This window comes from Condylura cristata, unplaced genomic scaffold (genome assembly GCF_000260355.1).
Source record: "Condylura cristata isolate star-nosed mole 26May11 unplaced genomic scaffold, ConCri1.0 scaffold00001, whole genome shotgun sequence".
NCBI lineage: Eukaryota > Metazoa > Chordata > Mammalia > Eulipotyphla > Talpidae > Condylura > Condylura cristata.
The window spans coordinates 77,567,190-77,583,520 of record NW_004567102.1 but is presented as its reverse complement, the minus strand read 5'-3'; the positions used below and the strand labels follow the sequence as shown (position 1 = coordinate 77,583,520).

The window sequence follows — 16,331 nt, the reverse complement described above, 5'->3', positions numbered from 1 at the left end:
AGATATAAATAAATCTCTTGTAAAGGGAGAGAGGACATAGCCTCAGATAGTCAATGACCTTTATACCATGTCATAAAAATTTGTGCATGCTTGTTATTTTGCAAGAACTGTCCCTGTTATAGGAAAAAAAAAAAAGTAATATTGACCCCCTCACTGCCCAGAGGAGAAAGAAAATCTTATTAACTGTTCATCGGTGTCAATCATCTTAGCATAAACCTGGGAGGCAGGACACTTGGTAGAGAGAAGTTTGCTGTGTTGAATACCCATGAATTTTCCCCTATTTCCCTCCTGGGATGGGAATATACTCTAGCTCTGCTCAGACCTTTCAACAAAGAAAAAGACTTCACTAGCAGAAATATGAAAACTAGGTACAGATTAAATAATACCTGATAATTGCTTAATTTTAGATTGCTAGAAAATAAAGATATTTAACTCACAAGCCTTTTAATATATCTCTGGATCACTCACCAGCTTAATAAAAAGGAGCAAATTCCCTTTATCTTATATATAAAGTATTTCCCAAGCCATTTTGACCAGTTTAAAATTCCAAAACATCTAATTACATGTTTACAAACATGGGATTTACCCTCTTGTGATGATATGACTAATCCTAATCCTGTGATAGTGTTCAGTAGCACTATTTTTCATAAATATTATATACCTATCCTGTGGGGTGAATTATATTGTCTCTCTCCATTGATATTAGCTAGATTGTCTTTAGAAATGTTAGCGAAGTGACATATGTAATTTTTAGCAGAAGTTTTCAGTCCAGATTATATCACCCGTGCTGGAATCTCTTGCTATTGTCAATGTTCCAGAGTGAAGCTGTTCTGTCTCTCTTGCTCTCAAGCCAGAGGACACAGAGAGAAGTCTTAATTAATACACAGCAGGAATGCAGCATGAGTGAGACATAATTTTTTACTCTTATAAGACCTCAAGTTAGGACTCACTTGCTGCAGCAGTATATCCTGGCCTATTCTGACCAATAAAAAATTCAGCACCTAAAGGTAGAGGGAGCCTTGATAATAGAAAGACAAGAACAAATTATACAATATATGGCATACAGAGAGAGAAGACAGCATGGAAACTGACCAGAATTGAAAAGGACTTATGTCCATTATTTTGCAATGACAAAACTGTCTGTTTCATTGTCACCTGTAATAACTGGGAAAGCAGCTGTTTTATCACTTGAGTCGACATGTTTAGGCAAGGGGGTAAGAAAATTAAATGTGCAGAGGTCAAAATGAAATTGATTCTCATTTCCAAATGTTAAAATATAAAACAGAAAGTTTTCAAGACACCAAGGACAAGTGAAAACTACACTTTCTATGACAAGGGCCAAGTCAAAACTCATATTCTTGCATTAAGATCTCTGAAGGAACAGATTTAATTTGGCACCCAGAAACCTTTCAGATGAACACAATTGCTGAGAGAAAGAAACTATGGTTGTGGCTTTTTGTTAGAAGTCTACTAGGCTAACAATTTCTGAAATTTGGTTTGGAAGGTGAATCTTGTCTCAAAAAGAAGCATCAATATATGTGCCTGATAAACACGTTTCAAAAGAAGCTATGGTTCTTGAAGGAGTTTAACTTTTATATATATATATATAAACACATATATATATTATAAATATATAAATATATAATATATATATTATATATATGTGTTTTATATATATATATAAACACACATATATATTATATACATTAATTATATATAATATATATATTTTTAACTTTAATTATATATATATATTAAAGTTAAACTCTTTCAAAACACACACACACACACACAATATAATATATATGCAATTACCAGGCTAGACTAGAGACACTGTGCCCTCTGAAGATTTAGAATGTTTCTTATGTCTCAACCTGTTAGCACCAGGAAGCAGATTGAGAAAGCTGCTTTGACCCTAAAGAAGACAGTTCCTGATACCCCATTAGAAGTAGCAGAAGAGAATGACAGGAAGGAGAGCCCTTCTGAGACTGGAAGCAAAGGTGCCAGTGACATCAGCGAGAACATCAAAGTTCACGAAGTGACATCCCCTAATAACAACAACAGCATAATATCTTCCTGGAAGGATTCCAGAATTTCTGTGGAATAACTGCTGCTGTGTATTTCTAAAACTGTGCCTTTTCCAAAGGGATTATATGTGTTACCTTATCAGTGATTTTTTCCACCACGCACTAGGTGGAGAGGGAATAGCTAAGTGTCTCATCGATGGGACTAAGAAAGAAGAGACTCCATGTTCAAATTTGATGTAGACAACTTGAGCTTGCTTTTTATATGGACCTCTTGGGTTGTCATAGGGGTCAGAATATTGTGCCTGAAGAAGTGAGATTAATCTAAATAATTTAACAAGGAGTAGGTAGATTCTATTGTTGTTCACAAAATTTGCTGCCTTTTCATGGGAACGGATGATCATTCTTCACTCAATGTGAGCCTATGTCACTTTCTCTACCATTAGAAGTACTCAGCAATGCACCCAGGCAGGGGTTCGAGTGAGAAAATGATTTGCCCTGCCCCCTTTTCCTCTGTTCTAGCTAGAGGCAGTGTCCCAGGGAGAGGTCTCACTGTCAACTTGGTTGTGGAGTGAAAGTGACCAGAAGCAAGGCTTAGAAAACCTACAATGGCAAAGTGGCAGGGAACAGAACTAAGCCTGTAGTTTGAAGGTACAAGGCGTGATCAGTAATTGCAGGAAAATCTTGTCTATTCTAACTGTTTTAAGTTGTTTCATTAGTTTTCTACTGTTTCCATTTTTACTTCTTGATTAATATTTTATGTGTGGGAATTTTTCAAATAAGGAGTGCTAAGAGTTGGCATTCTACAAAATCCGAAATAAAGTTTACTTCAGCCCAACATGACAAGCTCACTTGTTCTCACAGTTACTCAGAGCTAACCTTACAGTCAGACCTTGGAACTGATGGTTACATAACTCGGAAATCTAAATTTAACTTCAAATGCAGAAAAAGCACAATATACAGGCACAAGGACACTATGCTCAAAAAAAAAAAAATGTGTTTAAATTGACAGTCTTTGGCAGTTTGTTTTGTTCTTAGCTATAGCTATAGAAGATGACTGTGATGAAAAAAATAAAATAACATTATATTATTCAGCAAACACCAAAAGAATTTAGAATTTGACCTGGTTTTGAAGATTGAGATAGTAACAGCCATGGATATGTTTCCCCAGCGTAAGGGCAAAGGGCAAAGAGGGAGGGTGGTCAGACAAGGGGTATCATGACCTCTGTTCATGACTCCCCAGGTTTTTGAAGAATGACCTAGAGCCATTCAATAATGAATATATATAAATGAATGAAAAGAAGGTACAAACTTATTCACCAGGAAACTCAGACTCTAATTCCAAATATAGCCAGGTTCCTGAAGAGTATCTAATACTGTGGGATATATGTATATTCCATATAATGATGGAAACTCTTTTTATACAAAGTGATGTGAGAGATGAGTCTCTACAGGTAGGAGAATGTCTGTGGACATTTCTCTAATTGTGACTTTACAAGAAGTTGAATTATGCAGCTCTTTCATTTCTCTATGATAAGAACATGCTGTTTATAAAGTACTCAATAAGGGGTGTGGAAGAAAAATCCAGTGGTGGAAAACTGAGCAACAGGAATTAGGGTAATAATATATGTGCCAGATTTCCTTGGATTCTGGTCAGCTGGGCCACGTGTCCTTCTAGGTACTTCACCTTTCACAAGAACACAATAAAAGTGATTTGTTATATGTGCTCTCTGGCAGCTGTTAATCGAAGTAAGGGTACCACAAAAGAAAAACTAAAGGAGTAATAAAAAAAATAAAAATAAATAACTTAGGAAGTTCTTCCCTAGCTCTGTGGGAACATTAACTGTAGAAGGGAGAGGAGGGGCCCACACAGAGGCCCCTGGCTGCAAGCCTGTAGCCTGTATGGCAAAAGGACTTTGCAGATGTGATTAATCTTCCCTTGAGTCAAGCATTTACCCTGGGTGCTCTGGGTGGGCCTACTTTAATTACAAGTCTTTGACAGTGAAAAGCCTTCTCTGGCTGTGGCAGAGAGATGCATCATCACCAGCTTTGAGAAGAGAGTGGGCTATAACCAGAGGATATAGGAGACTTCTAGAATTTAGAGGGCAACAGATGTCCTCTAAGCCTTCTCAAATAAATGAAGCTCCAATGACTCTGATTTTAGACCAGTAGCTAGACAATAAATGTGTGCTCTTTCTAGCCACTGAGTTTAAGGTAATTTGTTATGGCAGCGATAAAAAATATAACATATTTGGTAATTTCCCAGTCTGGATGTGAAGAAACATAATGCCTGGCTATAATTTATTTATTCTGGGAAGTCAATACTTCAAAAGCAAAACAAGCCTATCAATAGATTAATACAACAAACAGAAGAGATTGATTCAGAAATTACTAATCTGCCATTATCTATCAGAACTGCTACAGCAGGGCCAAATCCTTGGCAAACTCTTGCCTTGGACAGTGATAGATAGCTTCAAATTTTGAAATTTAAGTAAAAGCAAATGACTTCATCAATTTGAAGTATGAATTTCTTCCTGTTCTTAATATAAATGTCTGGCTCTACCCTAGAGATTCTGATTCAATTGGTATAGTGTGGGACTAACATTAGTACATAAAATACTTTTTAAAAAAAGTTTTCTTGATGATTTTAATAAACCAGACTTGAGAAACACTAAGCTAAGGTATAATTTTCTTATTTATAACAGTCTAGGTTTGGGCTAATAATTTATCCTAATGAATTAGATAACAGTAATTAGTTGATAGGAGTATTACATTCAGATCTAGCTGATACAAGTCCATATGGATTCAATTCATTAACATATCGAACAAATTTCAAATATTCTTCCCCATGGAACAAACTTGGATAGCCATTAAGTTATAAAATCTGTAACTTTAACTACATTGTTCCACTAGTGATATTTAATAGGAAATGTCAATTGGGAACTAGAGTATCAAATGATGTCTTATAGAATTATGATACATTGGTCATAGGTGACGATGAGAGTAGACTTGCAGCTACTTGACACAGCATTTTGGTGTGAATTTGAAAAAGAAGTCCGTATTTATGAAGTAAATACCCTGAGAAATCTACCATGGCCTAAAGACATAGATATTAGACTAATGTAAACAGCAAGCTAATTATATAGGGATATGCTCCACTCACCCAAGGACTATGTGTGTTATATATTGGGTTGTGAGATTGCTTTTCAGGAAAAGTAGATTTAGAAAGAATTTGACATTAGGGAATATATTCAAGATATTTAGAGATATGGCAACCTTGATTATACAGTACATACTATAAAAAATCACATTTAATAGCTACTGTTACCCAATGTTTGGTACCTAATACAAATATAAAATATCCCCTTCGCCTTGATCATTACTTTCAAATAGAGAAGTGATGAAATAGTGGGACAAACCTATTAACAAGCATTTCACATTTAAAGAAGAATTACTACTACTACTTCTCAAATTGTTCCAAAAATAGAAGAGGAAGGAGCACTTTCAAACATGCAAGGTACTGCAACAACATTGTTTTAATACCAAAACCAAACAAGGACCCACTCTCAAATTTGTTCAGCTATTTGGCTGGACTGTATGAGGGGACATTCAATTTTTGGAAAGATACAAATTGCTTAATAAGTAGAAAATTGATGAAACTGCAGCTATTTAAACCTTGGTCTAATTTCAGGTACTAATAACAGTGACAGAATTCACTAGCATATCTAACATTATATGACTATAAATCAAATGGTGCCATTAAAAGATAAAATACTAACTGGTTACTGTTATAATGAGTGTTAGAGAACTCAAAGAATTTCCAATTTTATACTGTAATCTGTACCTTCTGGATGCTAAAAATGATCCAAGCACTTTATGGACAAAACTAAGATGTATATAAAGAAAAAGAATGGAAAACTTACACTTCTGCATTAACCTTTATGACTTTTGGATAACAGAACATGTCCACCTCTATAAATCCACTTAATGATTAAAAGGCTAGAAGAAAAATGGTACTGAGCTTAAGCAGGTGAGTTAAGATCTCGGAGGGAGGTGTCCTTTTGAATTAGTGTTTTTGTGTCTTTGGGTAGATACCTAGGATTGGGAATGCTGGGTCATATGGAAGCTCCATTTTTATCAGTTTGAGAAACCTCCAAACAACTTTCCATAGTGGTTGCACCAGATTGCATTCCTACCAGCATTGCTAGAGAGCTCCTTTTTCTCCACATCTGGTGGTGGGAAGTCCATGGGGATTACAGCTGAGATGGAAAAAGTGTACAAAATGAAAAATGATGTAAAAATAAATTAATAAATTTTAAAAATATTAACCATTTATAAAAAAAAAGATAATAAAATAACCAATGAGGTCCATGTGAACCCCCACCAAAAAATAAAGAAAAGATCTCTGTGGGAACCTGTCCACTCTATTTGGGCTGATGGGACTGGGACGGGACATCACCAACAAGAGAGGAATATCAAAATATCTTTCAGCTACTCAAGTAGGTCAAGATATTCTTTAACAAATTGATTGGACTCAAAAAACTATCTGTGAAATCAATACAAATTAAAGCACAGAAACAGTAAAACTTGTACTATGTGTTAGAAAAGTAGAATGTAGCAGTTTGATAGGGGAATTTTCTACTTTTTTGCTATCCAGTATTACCGCTAGCCACATGTTGTTATTGACACATGCTATGTTGCTAGTAAATGGAGGAGTTAACTTCACTTAATTTTAACTGTAAAGAGATACATATAGCCAGTTTCTGTACCAGTTGACAGTACAGGTCCAAAGAATTAATGAGAAACACACAGACCAGGATGTGCCTATAGGAGATTTTCAGAGCTTCATTCCTGGGTCATAGTACTTAATAAGACTTGCTAAAGAAATTATAGTATCTAGATATAACATAAAGACATTTTTATTCTTCCAAATGAAATATACAAATATAGCTGCTATGTACTGAATGTTTATATTCCCTTAAAATCCTTATCTTTAAACGCGAATACCCAATATGATAGTATGGAGAAGTTTGGATTTTTGGAAGTAACTTATTCCTGAGGTTGAATATTTGGGTCAAAATTCCAAAGGCAAAACCCCTGGAATTAATGGGCTGAAGTAAATTGGAACATATCTCATTTTATAAACTATCTTAATCTAAATCTAACCATAAAGGAATAATCTTACCCAATTTACATAATAAGCTAATTCAAAATGGAAAGTCTGTAAAGTTTAAACCTTAAAAAGAGACAAATAGGCCCTCCCTGGTGGCGCAGCGGGTTAAAGCACAGCAGTGAGAATCTAAAGCCGGTTCCGCATGAGTTCAATTCCCGCCTGCCCCGGAGGTGACCACATGGCGCGGCAGACCTCTCCTGACCCGCCCGCTGCTCCCCTCAGCAGTGTACTTCATCCATCTGCCTGTTCTGCTCCCCACTCTGTCTCTGGTGAAGCCTCTCGTCACCCCTGAGCCTCTGGCCTGTACCCCAGTTCTGTATACACAAATAAATAATAAATCTTTAAAAAAAAAAAAGAGACAAATATAGCAATATAAAAAATATAAATGTAGTGTCCACTACAAAAGTGCCCATGCTTGAAAGTCTTAAATTTTGTCACATCAGACTTTATTAGTTAGTCTTAAGCTATTGTGAGCATTACAGATACTATTGAAATTTTTTCATTATGCCTCAAATAAAGCATAGACTAGCTTTAAAAAGCATCATTTCTAACTGTTCCCAATTGGGACAAAGAATTAGGGAGAAATTAAAATTATATATTAAAATTATATATTTTTACTGGGTTGTATAGAAGACTAGGGGGCACAGTCAATCTCACTAGTAAATTCATACAGTTAAAATGAATAAAAGCCACAGCAAATCTTACTATTGCCATATAACAAGAAAGTTGTAATACATATTTTGAAGGAGCCCCAAAACTGTCATGTTCTTAGACCAGTAATTGTATATTTAGGAATCTATAGTGAAGGGACAATCTAAAAATAGTAACAACAACCATGAATATTCCTGTACTATATCCAGTTCTTTTCCTAAGAATTAAAATCTGAAGCAACCTAAATGTCCAACAACATAAAGAGGGCTAGGTAATTACAGTATTTTCACTGGGGAGGATATTATGGAACTATTAAAATTGTAGTTGTAAAGACCATGCAGCAACATCAAAAAACTAAAGTATAATCCTAAGTGAAAATGAGATACAGAATTGCATGCACACTATGATTATAACCATACAAAACAAAATGTAAAAAAAGTACACAGAGTTTCATGCAGCGCTGGTAGGAGTTGCCTTTTGGAACTGCCTTTTAGCTTATTTTCAAAAGCCTTGGAAGTATTCATATCTTTTGATTGAGTCACTGAACTTCTGGAAATATATTTTAAGAAAATGATGCTGGTTAAAAATTTTTCTATTACATCCCTGCCACTGTAGATTTTTTTTTTAATCTGTGGAGAAATAAAAAAAGCCTAAATGTGTAAGAATGTAATAGTTAAATAAATTATAGCTTAGCTGTTTGTAGAGTGTTATACAGCCATTAAAAATGAAGGTGTTTAATGGCAAAGAGAAATTCACAAATTTAAAAGAAAAGTCAGTATTTGTTTCAAAAGCAATATGTAAGATATTACTCACATAATTAAAAACCCATACAGGGAATTGAGTAAGTATGGTTACATAAGAGCAAATTCCTGGTGCTCTTTCTCCTTTTACGCTTTCTGATATTTATAATTTGCATATGATACACTTAATAATTATATAGTTCTTTGATAATTAAAAGTTTATAAAACTCTATATAGGAAAATATAGAATGTCTACATTGGCAATGTGTAAGTAAGGGTCATTGTTTATGGATCAAGAGCTTGTTTTTTCTGGTTTCCATATCTTGGAAGATAGTTATATTAAATTTGCAGTTGCAAAAACTCTAACATTTAATAGGATAATCCATGATACACATTATTTACTTCGTGATTAAAACATGACACTAATAATACTTTACATTTATGTAAGGAATAATAGAGTACACAGTATTTCCCTTGCATTATTTTTTTCAATACCCAACTCCATTGTGAAAGAGAAACTGTTACTATGCTACAGTTGTAGAAATTGAAACTCAGTGGGCAGATGAAGCCATCTAAGTCATGTGACAGATGTACAACCAAGTCAAGGCTGTGTCCAGTGACTGAGCATCCAAATGCAATACTTGATCAGTTTCCTTGTAATCTTTCCATCACTTCTCATCTGGAATGTTGAGCTACAGCAAGGATGATATAAATCCCATAAGCAACTGAGATTTTTACTAGAAGACATTGACTTGGATTTGCTTTATACCTTCTCTTCCCACAGTCGTCACAATGATTAATTTTTTTAAGTTAAGCATTGGTATTTCAGTTAATGTTTTTTCCAACAGATTTCCAATCTCTTGATATACTCAACTAATTAAGCAGTGATGTAGACTTTGCATGAAGTATTTTTTAATTAACCATAATGATTCCCAATTTATTCAGCCTGGGCTCAGGACCCTTAATATTCAAACTGACAATCCACTAAATGTGAACTCTTTATTTAAATAATGACATCTGAGAATAAACTCAATAAAGGTTTCTATGGAAACTAACAGCAATATCAAAACTTTCCAAAACACCATAAGTGACCCAATTAAAAGAGGTAAAAATAAGTGACAGAAACAGTAGCTATCAATAGAATGGAAAGGTTAATTTCACTTCCTCACACTAATTTTCATAAATATACCTGCATATTCATTAGAAGACTATGGAATTCACTTGGTATTCAAAGATCTCAACTAGATAAGGATGACTAAAAGTTTGTGTTGTTCTTAAAAAACACTGATGTCAATTTCACAGACATGCGGAGATTAAAATTAAAGAACAAGTCATGTTTATAAGTATTTATACACATTGATAGCATAGCCAAACACAGCAAAAGAAATATTCTAGCATTTATACAGCAAACAAGATCAATAGGTTTTATAAATTAGGTCCAAATATGACGTCAGCCTTCTTTAGAATGAAGAACAAAGGAAAATATTTACTGAACTTAACTTCAGAATGAAATGCAAACATAAACATGCTTTAATAGGTGCTATGCACATCAGAACCCTTAAAAACAGCTTTAAGAGTCAAATATAAAATAAGATCAAATCATACATTTCCAAATTGTTTTTTTCTGGTTACGAACATTAACCAAATTCAGATTTTAACCTTGGCATTTGTATTGAAAATGCAAAACATTGTTAAGATGCAGTTTGAGAGCTCAGGTCACAAAGTATTATCCTTAAATAATGATAGCCTATCATTCAGTAATATTCTAAAATAGTCACATGCTGAATCTTCCTGACGAAACATAATGGCTAAGTGACACACGGAGTCTTACAACTAAACAGCATCTCAAACTTAACTTGCCTAAAAACAGCCATATCCTTCTCCATACGGCTTTTCCTGAAGTGTCCCCCACAAACACAGCACTCTTTCCAGGTACTCAGACCAGCGGCATTTTGCACAATTCGATCAACAAGTCCCCTCAGCTCTCTTTCCCAATTTGCAGAGGAGAACCCCTTCTGACCATCTTGCCTGCGGAGGCTGGCCCAAGCCCACACTCTCACCTGTTTTCTTACAAAATCCTCTTCATTTCTCTGTTAACTTAATGCTCTTCTCCTTCTGTCAAAAATTAAAGACGACAGCAAGAATAATCCCATTCAGAAAAAGTGAGGTGACCGTGTCTGTGCCATGCTCAAACTCTGTGTGGCTTCCCACATCATTCAGAACAAAGCCAAAGTTCTTGCCAGCTCCATCAGTCCTGCCCAGTCTGCACCCCCATGCACCTCGACAAGCTCTCACTGGCCCCGCCAGAGGGGCTTCCTGCCTGCTTCTCCACCAGCCAGACATGCTGGTGCCTCTGCACACTGGTCCTCCTTCTGCTCGCCATGGCTTTCCCCAATGTCTGAATGTCTCACTCTCTCATAGCACGCCCCACCACACACCATCGTTAGCCAAAGCTCACTTCCTCAGTGAGGCATTGTCTGACTAGTTCTCTTTTAAACTTCCATCCCACCACCTCATTATTCCTGTTATTCTTTTTACTTATGCACTTATGATCAATTAAATTAGAATGTATTTTTCTTGATTTATTTTTGTTTACTATTTTCCTGCACTGGAATTGAAGTTTAGTTTTGTGCAGCAGAAATAAATCTATAGTCTTGCATGTTGTAGATATTCAATAAATATATTTTTTTCCTGAATGCGGGGTGAATGAAACAATTCATTTAAAAATAATTAATAATAGTAGTCTTTCTTTAAAAAATAATCTGGTGGCAAACAGGTTAAAGTGCAGCACTGCAAACAAGCCATAGCTGCTTCAATACTAGTTTGACCCCCGAGCCAGTGGTGATTCACATGGTGCAGCAGACCTCTACTGACCAGCCTGCTGCTCCCCTCAGCAGTGTACTTTTGTCATTCTGCGCATTCTGCTCCCCACTCTGTCTCTGGTGAATCCTCTCACCACCCCTGCACCTCTGGCTTGTACCACAGTTCTGTATGTATTTTAAAAAATTCATTGACTCACCACACAAAAAGAGTATATAAACCTATTGATCAATTTGCTACTAAAAATGACAACTCCCTGATCTTTGTGTTGTACAGGGTTCTATGAGAGTTGCAAGAACTCTCTAGTTTCAAAGAATTTACAGTTTTTGTAAGAAAATAACATGCCTAGAAAACAATTGGAGAGCAATAAAGGTAAGTCTAAAAGTGAACAAACTTCATGGTATTTAAGAGTTGTATGTTCAAATTCCATTGCTGTCATTAATTACTTGAAGTTGAGAAACTCGCCCTTTCATACTCAACATCTTTATTTTGCAAAAACACTAATCCAAAAGGAAACCTGCACTGTTATATTTACTGTAATGTTACTGATAATATTCAAAACATGAAAACAACCTAAATACCCCTTAACAGATAAATGGATCAAGAAGATGTGGTGCAGACAGACAATGGAACACTACTCAGTAATCAGAAAAGATAAGCCCACACCATTTGTGACAACATGAATGGAGTGAAAGAGTTTACCCTAAGCAAAATAAGTGTCAGATGGTTTCAATTATACACAAATATAGAAAAAGCACAAACAAACAAAGGATTAGGTACAAGACAAACCTTCCATGCTGAGCACAGATCTGAGGAGGCACAGGACAAAGCATGGAAGGAAGGAACACAAGGAAATCTGGCGATGGTTCATGGGTACTATGGTGGTGGGAAACCCACGGGGGCCACACCTGAGGTGAGAAATCAAATGCTGTCCAAAAATTCACAATGCGAGGAAATAAAAAGTCAGAATTCACTGAGTAGTTCAGTAGTCTATTACAATTCTTTATCTCCATTGAGACTTTTACTGGGTAGAAAGAAGTTAATAGATAGACACGTGACTGATGGCTTAGCTGTTCAACTCCCCTTTCCTTCTGGCTCTCAGCCAGATGACATGTATTACATTTATTACATATAAAAACCCATACTGAGAGTTTTAAAAAACTTGATTGACTGAAAATAGATTCACACAAGGCAATTTTGCAGTGAACTCTGCTGAACTTTACCAAGTCAGACACATATCATTGCATTCAAATTTATGATACTTTAAAGAAACTTCTAGCATCAAAATGTGAATATTATTAAAATTAGAAATATTTTATGAAATTAGCCACATTACCCTGTCTTACAAAAGCACATTGTCTTTGTTATCTATCTCTATCACATGCACAATGTGTTCTGATTTGCCCTAAAGAGACCACAAGTTTCTCTCAGCCAACATATGCATTATACATTTCTCTGTCCTTTCTCTTCATTCTTTTTTCTTATTTTTTTCTGTACACAGTATTTTATACATGAATGCTGAATGAATGAATGGGTTCTAGACTTTTCTAAATAATAACTGCGCCAACTAGTTACAAAAAATACGTGTCACACCACTGTGCTACAGTTCAAATTCTGTCATGGACAAAGATAGCCTGTTCATCATGCTCTATCATCAACCCAGTATGGCCAACTGACCCTGTGCTAGACTAAAGACAGTCTGTCTTTGCTGTCTTCACAATACTGAATAAGGACAGAGAACAGCAATGTCTATGCTAAACACATAAAATTTGCCTTGTTAAGATGTCTGGGTAATGGTAGTTCCCAGGGAGGGGCGAGGGAAGGACATCCTGTGTTTACCAAGCCTGTCTGCGAGCCCTGGGTCAAAGTGCCCATGAGCTGTATGGGGAAGCAGGCATCCCAGGAGGGCTATCATTCCTCTTTACAGCATAGAGTGCTGAGGGCCTTGGTACTCATGTCCACATACCATGGTTAACTGGAGTGAGCCTGGAGGACATTATCTCATCTCGTGTATCACTTTTGTATCAAAGCAAGTCATAAAATCAAAAATGGAATCACAGAAGTGTAGCTAAGTGAGGTCTGTGGCTGACAATTCGTAAGCATGTGCAAATAAATCTCTTCCCTTGATGATGGAAATGGGTCAAAGGTGCAACAGTGTTAGGATAGATATGGTGACCACACCTTACAGGAGCTATCACATACTGCTAAAAATATAACAATGATGAGGGCCCTCCCTGGTGGCATAAAGGCTTAAAGCGCAGCACTGTGAAGCTAGCCACCATCACAATAGCATGAGTTTGATCCCCAGCCAGGGATACCCCAGTTCTGTAGGCATAAATTTAAAAAAATCTTAAAAAAAAAAAATAAAGCTGAAGGAAACTGTCTAGAAAGGGATCCCCCAACGAAGGGAAAAAAAATTAACAAAGATGTAAGAAAATAAACTAAATAAAGAAATCTCTTACATTTAACCTGAATACCAGAATCCTGAATTCTCTCCTGTTACTTATGTTATCACTTCTTATTGTTGGCCACTAGAAACAAGATTATAAAAACATGAGTTCCTAAAGAAATATACATTTGCTCCTTATATTTTAGTGCTTATTTTTTTATAAATTCAGGTGTAAATTAGTCTTTGGAGCTCCAACCTTGACATATTCAATGCTTACTCAAAGAGCCATAACGGAGCTAGAGGAGAGGACCCCCACCCCTCTGAGCTGTTATTTTGTGAACAGGAGTTACCTGTGCAGATTCTCTTAAAGTTGGGATTTTCCAGAAGGTGTCCTGGTAGGCGGCACTGGAACCGATGTTGCCAGAACTCAGGGAACCAGGGATTCCTCTTATTAGTGTCGAGTCTCAGTTTCAGGAAATAATCATCAAAGGACCTGACCTCTGGTGACTGCAGCTTTATTGTGATTCCCCCGTTGGCTTCCACCTCATAACCTTCAATGACTTCATCTCTGTCTGCCCATCCATCACTAAAAAATGCAGGGATGGGGTGGGGAGAGAAAAGACAAACGTCTCACAAATAGAACTCAAAGTTATGCCTGAGTACAGCAATTCAACAAGGCTGGAAGTCTATTTTAAGTCAGTGTCCCTACCATTCAATGACTGCTTCTTGGTGGAGAGTAGAATGTTATGAATCATTAATTCCTGTTTTTTCCACAGGTGTGAAAGTGATAAGGAAGATGATGGTGACAATTACAATTAACTAATGAACATGCATTGCAAATCAAAATGGGTACTACTTAATTCTAACAAGTCAGAAAAGATTCAGCAATTAACTGAAATTCTGGCAGATCCCAACAGTCTGACTCCCAAGCCCAACTAGATCACAAAGACTATGGCTCCCTGTCCATACATACCAAAGAAAAAAATTCTGGCACTCAAGGCTTATACACTTTGAAGTCAGCAAGTCTGAAAGGTAACAATCAATCTCATTATAGGAGCTGTATCATGTGGAGTAGAAAATTTAAAATTGAATTCAGAATTACACCAATCGCAGATTTTGCTGCTGGAGATTGTTCAAATTTATAAGGCTTAGAAGTGACCAGATGCTCTCCCTCCCCAATGTTATTTCAAAATAATAGCTTTAAAAGAAAACAGTCTGATTCCACAAATAAAAACAACTGTCCTTCTTATTTTATGGGAGTTCACTGAGATTTTACTCAGTGAATTGTCATTTTTTTTTAATGGGGTCACCTTCTTTCATCACCTTTGCATCTACCCAGAGTGATACCGATTTAATTTAATTTAAATGTACACATGAGCCAGATCAAGGCTCATAGGAGTAACTGAGATCAGTCCCCAACATGGTGTCAAAGAAAAATTTTACCAGAGTTACACAGATAAAGATTTTATTCAAGAAGGCTGTAAGAGGTAAGAAACATTGAACTCAGTGCTGGTGGAATAAAAGGTGGAGGGATTTTAAGTGCTGGGTGAGGTAGTGAACAACTATGGAGGATGATAAGGGGGATGAGGAGTGTGACTGAGGCACCCATGATATTTGTTAGTTATATAAATTAGGTTCCCATCCTCCCACAGAAAGGCTTGTTGATTACATTTCAAGATTTGGTTCCCAGGTCTCTAAGAAAGAAAATTTTCTATTGTGAAACTGGCAAGAGGCTGGGAGAAGATTTATTTCCTAAAGAGGTGAAGAAATAATTTACAATGGTATGTTTTTAAAAGTAAATGTTCCATAGAAAGGGAAGCCAAGGGGGCAGTAGGCAGGATAAAATTGTCGAAAGTTTAGTCAAGCTGCAGAAAACACTAAGATTATCTCACTCAAGGGGTGGATATATTCTTCTAGCTACACAGCAGTACCTGCAGATTCTAGAACATTCTCATGCAGTCTCTGTTAGAGAAAGTGGTTTATTGCTTATTTTGTACAGTGCATGTGACTAAACATAGTTTACCCTTGTTACCTGAGATCAAGTGAGTAAATAGTTCCCCACTTGTCTGACAAAATTGGTGCAGCTCTTCTCCAGAATCTTCCCTATAAACAACACAGGTGCAGCATTTTCAACAGCTATAGGGTAATGGGCAATACCAATAGAACAAGATATAGTTGACTATACAATTCTGAAGTATAGTGTGGTCTAACCAATCAAATAGAGAATGTCTGCATGCCTCTAAATCCAGTAGGATAGAGATTCGACAATCTTAGACAGGACTTCACTTTCTCCGTCGCTCCCTCCCTAACCCAGTACCTGCTTTGTATCAGAGGCTTTGCTATGTTTAGAATTCAACTAAGAATGAGTCATACTGTCCCCCAAATGTTACAGAGTTGTGGTGAAAATAGACACTAAACAAGAATTACAAGTTCCACGAGGGAGAAGGAGCTGTGGTTAGAGGGTTTTCCTGACTTGACTTAGTCAGGTGTGTACCTATGACTATGTGTGACACGGTAGATAAAGGTGTAACTAC

General features: G+C 36.3%; 1 protein-coding gene across 4 annotated transcripts in view; it reads right to left on the bottom strand.

The window, feature by feature from the left end:
• GRM1 (glutamate receptor, metabotropic 1) overlaps window positions 1-16,331 on the bottom strand; it is a 354,908-nt gene that overhangs the window by 90,669 nt on the left and 247,908 nt on the right. For all 4 annotated transcript variants that reach the window (XM_004673917.1, XM_004673920.1, XM_004673918.1 and 1 more), the window contains exon 3: window positions 14,148-14,383. In XM_004673917.1, the coding sequence (XP_004673974.1) occupies window positions 14,148-14,383 (236 nt within the window). The remainder of the gene's footprint in view (window positions 1-14,147; window positions 14,384-16,331) is intronic.